Source organism: Triticum urartu, chromosome 3A (assembly GCF_056163025.1).
Source record: "Triticum urartu cultivar PI428250 chromosome 3A, HENAU_Tu73, whole genome shotgun sequence".
Classification (NCBI taxonomy): domain Eukaryota; kingdom Viridiplantae; phylum Streptophyta; class Magnoliopsida; order Poales; family Poaceae; genus Triticum; species Triticum urartu.
Window position 1 is genome coordinate 46,414,233 of NC_141875.1, and position 8,994 is coordinate 46,423,226.

General features: G+C 47.8%; 1 protein-coding gene across 1 annotated transcript; it reads left to right on the forward strand.

The window, feature by feature from the left end:
- Positions 1–1,769: 1,769 nt before the first annotated feature.
- On the forward strand, positions 1,770–8,540 carry LOC147978386 (glutathione hydrolase 3-like). Its single transcript, XM_087546249.1, has 4 exons — positions 1,770–2,326; positions 6,645–7,163; positions 7,250–7,485; positions 7,574–8,540. The coding sequence occupies exons 1-4, from the start codon at positions 1,871–1,873 to the stop codon at positions 8,229–8,231; spliced, it is 1,869 nt and encodes a 622-aa protein (XP_087402375.1). The 5' UTR covers positions 1,770–1,870; the 3' UTR covers positions 8,232–8,540.
- The last annotated feature ends 454 nt before the right edge of the window (positions 8,541–8,994 follow it).

Sequence of the window (8,994 nt, forward strand, 5' to 3'; positions counted from 1 at the left end):
GGATGTTAACCCAATGACGCTTAATTTGTCTTCAGACTACCTACCGGTTGGTTTAATAGTATCACTTTTTCTTTGAGAAAGTTTAATAGTATCACTTGGCATGTGAAGTTGCCCTTGTTAGACTCAAGTGTCACTATAATTAGGATGAGAACCTTAAAATAGAACTTTTGGCATGCAGTTGGCCAGTTGTGAGACATGTTTGTTAAGCTATTCATCATACCCATGTACCGACTGTTCCTCCCGACGCCGTGCGGCCGCCGCCGGGCCGCACCGGGCGGCCACCTCCCGACCTTCCCTCGACTCCCCATGCATCCCCTTCCTCCGCCGCTGCTGGCAATGTCGCTGGGCGAAGGCCCTGTGGCGTGGCGGAGGAGGGCCTCCTCTGGCATCCTGAGATCCGAGGCGGCGGCGACCAGATTTGGATCTCCCTCCTGACGAGGATGGCGGGCAGCGGCGGCCGGGGCGCGACCCAGGCTCGATCTAGGACCTTTGGGTCTAGGCGAGCGGCTGCCGTTACGTCCTCAAACTGGCATCTCATCGGATTCAGCTACGGCTTGCTGAAGCACTCAAGTCTGCATCGCATCACGAGGATTGTGGCGGTGGTGATCATCTCCTACGTCGGAGGTGGTCGACCTGAGACTGGATGATCGGATCTCGAGATCAGTAATCTAGTCCCGGTTGCGAGTCGGGGAGACATAGTTCCCGGTGAAAACCGAGCCGATGGCGGACGATGGCGGCGTTCTGCGTCGTTACCTTGATGAAGGCATCGGTCTGTAACTACTGTCGACCCACTCGTGCTGCTCCTGGGGAAACCCTATGATCTGATTTTCCGGATTGGATGATGGCGGCACTGCGGTGTCGTTTCTCTCTGGGGAGCATCGTTTGTGGAGCAGAGCTGGAAGTCAGAGGTAGGAGGTGGGAGCGGCTTCATCTTGCACGGAGCTTCGGTGGAGATGTGAAGTCATGCCTGGCCGACAGGTGCTACGCTTTGTCATGCCTGGTCGGCAGGTGCTACGCACGACAGATCTTTCAAAGACTTCAAGCTGTGTCGGCTGGTGCTACTTGGCAGAATGGTGCTCAGGTGTACCGATGGCGACCGCGACATGCTAAGCAGTTCGCGCGCAAGGAGGTGGTGACGTTGGGCGCCGTGGTGGTGTCGACGGCAGCTAGACCGGGCAAGGATGATGTGTCAGTACAGCTTTGAAGATGGAATGATGGCAGTTGGCGACGGCGGCCTCTGAAAGCGTGTCGGACCGGTGTGTGCCCCATACCCGCCAAGTGGCTGGGTTGGGGCCTCAGGTCTTAGATGTTAGGCTTGGCTGCGAGGTCTGTGGTATTAGGCCCGGACTATCAGCATCCTTTATCAACTGGGTAGGAGTAGCGACAGATGTTGCCTAGACAGTGGCTTCAGACTTACTGTTGTATTTTTTTGTACAGTCTTTTGTGAATAATTAATAAAGTGGTTGCATGCATCGTCTAGATGCAGAGATCGGGGTCCTCTTCTTTTTTTAAAAAAACATCATACCCATCAGCTGCTTTCCCCATTGTCACGACGCAAATTAATCTTCCTCAAGTTGGATAGATTTAGCCAGGGTCAAACCAGTACGCATAGATCATTCTTCTTCTTCTGTGCACACAAATTGTGCAAACGAGATGGAGCTATGCCAGACAGATTGCAATTTGCTTAAATAAATAGAGTAATACAAGTTGCGAAACTGCTCCCTGCAAATTGTTTGCGAAAAGTTGGCAATATATATGAAAAAGCTCACTCCAGCAGTCCAGCTAAACAGAGCACTCCCGCAGCAGGCATTGTCAGATCTCACCATCCGAAGAATCTTCTCCTCCCTGCCACCTTCCGCGCTGGCCATCCATGGAAGCTCCGGCCATGGCTGCACCGCGCGGCGCCCTGCAGAGCCCGCTCCTCGGCGACGACACGACGGTGTCGCTGGACGCGACCCCGCGCCGCCGTTCGTGCGCTGCGCTGGCCATCGCAGTGGCCCTACTCGCCCTGGCCGGCGTCCTGCTGCTGCTCCTGGGCCCTGGCGCTGAGGCCGACCGTAGTTTGAGGCTGAGCCGGCATGAGGTGGAGTCCGGGGCGGGCGCGGTGGCTGCCGATGACGGACGGTGCTCGGAGGTGGGGGCCGCGGCGCTGCGTGCCGGCGGGCACGCGGTAGACGCAGCCGTGGCGACGGCGCTCTGCCTGGGCGTGGTGCACCCAATGTCGAGCGGCATCGGCGGTGGCGCGTTCATCGTGGTGAGGGACGCGGCCTCCGGCGATGCCGTCGCCTTCGACGCCCGCGAGACCGCGCCGGCCGCGGCCACGCCGGTACGTTATACTCCATTATCCTAGTACTATATACGTTGCCAACTCTTATGAGCTGCAAGACAGAAAAGAAAAACAGTTCCTCTTTTCTTCAGTGCGTCGGTTACGCTTATACCTATGACTTGTGGGACCCAGCAGGCAGGCGATATTTTAAGAACCAGTGTTCATTAGGGGAATGCATTGCTACCGTAGCTCGTACTAATCGTAGTGACGGCTTAGACATGTGGTATGTGAAAGCAAATAACAGCAATAAAATACATTTAATTAGTATGATTATGAACGGCATGTTGGTTGATCGAGTTGACAGTATTTTTCATCACTATTTCTGGCTTAAGATTCTCTTCTAAGGGTAGATTAATACCACTAGTTGTATCATTGATCTCGTGCCTCAGTCGAAACAATAGAAAAAGCCGCATCTCGTGCCTCACGAGTAATACAAAGGCACTAACATGGTCTCATGCGTATAACCATGAAGTAAGAGAACATTATCTCCAGATATTTAAAGTAAGAGAACATTAGCCTTTGTGGACGTCCACCGACTCCATTTCAAAAGTAAAGTGTACTTAGCAACTACCATGTGAGATGGCCAAGTGTCCATATATTTTTCCTCGTGCATTTGCGAAATATCACTTGTATGAATTTTAGTTTTGGATCAGTCAATTCCTGCTTGTGTATAGTTTGAAGGCCGAGAAAGGACACCATTGTGAGACCTCTCGCTATGACCTCGCTGGGAATGGGGACCATGCGGCTCACCCCCAGACAAGGATGAGGGTTGACCGGTGCGGGTGAGGGGGTATTTCGTTTGCACTGTCGCTCAAATTAGATAGTCGCGAGCACTCGATGGCGACACCACGACCGGCGGAGGCCAGAGCGAGTGTTGATAGGTGTGGGCGATTAATTTTTCGATTGCACCGGGTAATTAAATTATATACAATGTGATCAAAACATTAACGGAAATGTTAAAAATCTAACGTCAAATTTTTAGGCATGACAAATCTGACGTTTTTCATGCTATTTTATATTGGTGTGATGATTGCAAATTTAGATTTCAAGCACGGCAATTTTCTGGCCAAAAATAAACTGAGACGGATTTGTCGTTCTCGCCAACTAAACTTGCGATCCTCTGCGAATATAATTTGCCATGAAAAATGTTCGATTTTTCATGGTCAAAAATCTGACGTCGGGTCTGTAGTGAAGTCCAATATTAGTTATCGTGACGTACTGAAGACACTAGTAACTGATTCCACTAATTTAGGCCTTAACCTCTCCTAGCCCATGCATGCTGGAGCACACTCGCATCTCACGTGCATGGCGCATATTTCGCCAAATTTTAATCTTACTTTATTTTATCTTCCAAATAATTTTGACAATAAAAGTTGTGCATTAATAACCGTTAATTATAGACCATAGTAAATTTTGATCCGATAAAAATAAAAGTGTTGAAACATACTCCGGTAATTTTTGTGTAAATAGCATAATAATATACGTTTTATCAGACCTAATAATTTAGGTACAAACACTCACAGTAATTTTGATCTGGAGCAAAAAGTTGTTCAAAACATACCCCACTTCTATATAAATAACATGGTAATACATGCATCATTGGCCTGGTAACTTACGTGCAAACATCACGATAACTTTGACCCGGTGAACAAACTTGGTTAACACATACTCTGGTAACTTCTTTTGTTAATATCATGGTAATATACGAATCATAGACATGATACCTTACGTATGAACACCGTGATAGCTTTGACCCGAAGAAAGAAGTTGTAGAAAATATAACGCTGGTAACGTTTGTGTAAATAGCATGGTAATGTACGCACCGAGGACGTGATATTTAGTAACTTTGACATGGGGAAATTTTGTTATTGAAAACATGCCCCTCCCATCGATAACTTCTGCGTAAATAGCATGATAATATATGCACCGCGGACTTGATAACTTAGGTACAAACACAACTGTAACTTTGACTCGGGATTTTTGTTGTTGTTGAAAACATACCCCGGTAATTTCTGTGTAAATAACATGGTAATATACGCACCATATACCTGATAACTTACGTATAAATGTGATAGAAGTTGTATGTCTAGCTGCATTGGTGGGTTTGGTCTCTCTGACTCACGCAGACCAAAGACCTGTGACTCACTGAACACCAAGTGGGGGCGGCACCTCCCAAGGCAAAGGGCGGCGATAACTTATGTGCCTCGGTGCTGATAACTTTGGCGAGGGGGTGATAAAATGTACCCACGGCAACTTCAATGTTAATAGCACGGTAACTCACTCATCGCAAACCTGATAACTTATGTACCCCGGTCCTGATAACTTTGCCGCCGGTGGGGGGCGAGGGGGGGGGGGGGGGGCTGGGGTGGTTGATGAAATATACCACCGTTAACTTTTGTGTGAATAGCATGATAACTCACACGTCGCACACCTGATAATTTATGTATCCCGGTCCTGATAACTTTGGCATGTGGTGTGTGGGTGTGGGTGTGTGTGTGTGGGGGGGGGGGGGGGTTGATGAAATACCCCTTGGTAACTTTTATGTGAATAGCATGATAACTCACATATCACAAACCTGCTAACTTGTGTACCTCAGTCCTGATAACTTTGGCATGGGGGGAGGGGTTGATGAAATATATCCACGATAATTTCTATGTTAATAGCATGGTAATATACACATCACAAATTTGATAACTGATACATAAACACCGTGATAACTTTTTGATCAAGAGAAAAAGTTGTTGAACAAAACCCCGTAATTTATTTGTGAATATCATGGTAATACGCATCGCAGGGGTGATAATTTACACACAGACACAATGGTAAATTGGAACTGGGGCAAAAAATTGTTGAAAATATATCCTCAATAAATTATGTGAAAATAACATGGTAATATACACACCATAGACGTGGTATCTTACTTAGCCCTGGTGTGGTAACTTTTGATCCCAAAAAAGATGTTGAAACACATCAACATAGGTTCTAGTTTAGAAGGTCTCGCCACCATTGATTTTAAAAAAATATTTTTCAATCGGACCATCGGTTTGAGCTACAAAACATTTTAAATTTTCGAATAGAGAAAATCAAGGATGATATCAACTTTTTATCAGGTCTACGGTGCGTCTATTACTATCCTATTTACACACAAATTATCAAAGAAAGTTTTCATAAACTTCATTTCTCCGGGTCGAAAGTTACTTGGTATTTGTCCATGAGTTATCAAGGTCGTGCCATATAAATTATCATGCTTTTTACGAAAAAGTTATCGGGGTGTGTTATAACAACTATTTTTTTCTCTAGGTCAAAAGCTACCGTGATGTTTATGTGTGAGTTATCAAGTTCAGAGGTTGTAAATTACCATGCTCTTTACGGAGAAAGTTATGGAAGTGTGTTACAACAATTTTTTTTCCTGAGGTCAAATTTTTACCTCTTTGTTTGTGCTCGGGTTATCAGGTCTATGTTGCACATAATTACCAGGTCTCGTGCAAAAATTATCATATTATTACACATAAGTTCCCAAGGTATGTCAACAACGTTTTTTAGGTTAAAGTTACCAGAATGTACTTTAGAAAAAAGTTACCACTATGTTGTATATACTAACAAAGCAGCTGACTATCTAGAAAAATAAAACAAAAGACAGTACAAAAGGGAAGAAAAAAAGGTAAAAAAGAAAAGAAAGAAAATGGTTTATCTTTCTCATGGTCGCGTCATCATGAACTATAAATATTACCCAACCTAATTATAGCCAGAACTTAAGGTAGTTCAGTTGGTTGCGAACAGCTATGATGAACCATAGGTAGTGGGTTCGACTCCCACTTCGTACATGTTTTTTCACCATGCCAGAAAAAAAACAGGAGAAGTGAGGGGAACGAAGCGGGGAGCGGGAGAAGCGGAGGGGAACGAAGTGGGGAGCAGGGGAAGCGATCGTGCGGATCTGTTGCTAACGACCAGTCGACTGATCGTTAGCACAGTCCATTGTGGAAAGGAGGGAGTAATAGATTGTTCACTTGCTCGTAGTTAACCATACCGTTTATGTACAACCTGTATGTAAACCATAGGTAGTGGGTTCGACTCCCACTTCGTACATGTTTTTTCACCATGCTAGAAAAAAAACAGGAGAAGTGAGGGGAACGAAGCGGGGAGCAGGAGAAGCGGAGGGGAACGAAGTGGGGAGTAGGGGAAGCGATTGTGCGGATCTGTTGCTAACGACCAGTCGACTGATCGTTAGCACAGTCCATTGTGGAAAGAAGGGAGTAATAGATTGTTCACTTGCTCGTGGTTAACCATACCGTTTATGTACAACCTGTATGTAAACCAGACTATGTACGCCGCCGACCCAATGTCCAAGTTCAAGGGCGCGCTTGCCATGGGCGTCCCCGGGGAGCTCGCGGGCCTCCATGCCGCGTGGTCGAGCTACGGGCGTCTGCCGTGGAACTCCCTCTTCGTGCCGGCGATCAAGCTCGCGCGCGACGGCTACACCGTCGTGCCCTACGTCGCCAACGCGCTCAAGGCAGTGGAGGCCAACGTGCTTGCCGACCCCGGCCTGCGTGCCGTGTTCGCGCCGGAGGGGCAGGTCCTGGGCGCCGGCGCACTCTGTCACAACCCGGCGCTCGCGGACACGCTGGAGGCCGTGGCGGAGCACGGCATCTCGGTGCTTTACGGTGGCGCCGTCGGGGAGAGGCTCGTGGAGGACGTGAGGAGAGGTGGAGGGGTGGTGACGATGGATGATCTGAACGGGTATAGGGTGGAGGCCAGCGCCGCCTTGCGTGCCGACGCCATGGGGTTCACCTTCCTTGGCATGCCGCCGCCGTCCAGCGGCACCGTCGGAATGGCACTGGTACGTCCCTTGCAGTCCATGGCTCGATCAGTTGAGCTTATTCATTTAGCGATTATTGTTATGACGTTGATTTGATGTGCATGCAGGTATTGAACATCTTGGGTGGGTACAAGTCGGCGGACTTTCTCAAAGGATTTTTAGGCGTGCACCGGCTGATCGAGGCGGTTAAGCACATGCTGGCCGTCCGGATGAACCTCGGCGACCCTGGCTTCGTCAACGCCGCTGGGATCGTCTCCGAGATGCTGTCGCCGGTGTTCGCCGATAAGGTCCGGCAAAGGATCGCCGACAACACCACTTTCCCTCCGGCCTACTACCTCCCAAAGTAAGTGCTCCGTTCGAATATGTCCCTGTCGGTCATCATCAATACGCATGCTTCCTTTCAAATGACAAACTCTATGTACGTGTGTCAGGTGGAGCCAGCTGCGTGACAATGGCACGAGCCACCTGTGCGTGGTGGACGGCGACCGGAATGCAGTGGCGATGACAACGACGGTGAACTACTACTTCGGCGCACAGGTCCTCTCGCCGTCCACCGGCATCGTGCTCAACAACGAGATGGACGACTTTTCGGTGCCGTCATCGTACCCGACCCCCGACCACCTCCCACCGGCGCCGGCCAACTTCATCGCAGGGGGAAAGCGGCCGCTCTCATCGATGACACCGACGATCATCCTCAAGGATGGGCAGCTGGCTGGCGTGGTGGGCGCAAGTGGCGGCACCAACATCATCGCGGCGGTGACACAGGTTTTCCTAAACCACTTCGTCCTCGGGATGAACCCTCTCGCTGCCGTGCAGAGCCCAAGGGTGTACCATAGTCTCGTGCCGAATGTTGTGCGGTACGAGGACGAGACAATGGTCGATGGCGAGGTCATCGAGCTCAAAGCAGAGGCGAGGGAGTTTTTGCGGAGGAGGGGTCATGTGCTCAAGGGCACTGTGTGGTCAGCCGTGTGCCAGATGATAGTGCAAGACTTGCAGGCGCCAGTGTCAAGCGGCAGCGAGAACGTCTTCCACGGGATGCTGACGGCCGTGAGCGATCCAAGGAAAGACGGTAGCCCTGCCGGAGTATGATGAAAACAATTGCGTGCAACATCTTAATCAATGTTTAATAAACGGAAAGGCTATCTGGCGAACCTTCACACGGTTCTCAACGCAGGGGCATTGCCATGTCAAATAAATGGAGGCGTTCGCTATCTGCCGATTCATGGCGAACTCTTGTTTTTTATTTCAAAAATGTGTAACAGAAGCCAGGTAGGTTTCGAAGGCATGACCTCTTGCCAGATTGTTGGGCTTTTTGTCACCAGGCTAGAGGGGGTCATGAACATTCATGTTAAAACTAATTTTTATGTATAACTTGGCATTTTTAAGCCTCTTTGTTTATTAATTTGTTCGAAAATCTTGATTTTTACTACTTTCTCACAGGGCAGATTATTATTAATAGAATGACATTTTTATTATAAGAGGATGGCAACTTCGTTATTAAGAGGATGAAATTTTTATTATTGAGAGGATGGCATTTTTATTTTTAGTGGCAAGGCGGTTTTGTTAATAAGAGCATGGCACTTATTTAATAGTATGATGACATTTTTATTATTTCGATGATGGCATTTTTACATTAAATGATGGCATTTTTAGTAGTGAGAGGGTGGCATTTTTTATTTTACTGGCATGGCAATTTTATTAACAAGAGCATGTCATGTTTATTTATAATAGGAATGCACTTTTATTATTGCGAGGATGTCATTTTCATTATTTAAGAGGATGCCCTTTTTAATATTGAGAGGTGGCATTTTTTTTAATGCCACTTTTTTTGCACACAAGATTTTTGGGTGAT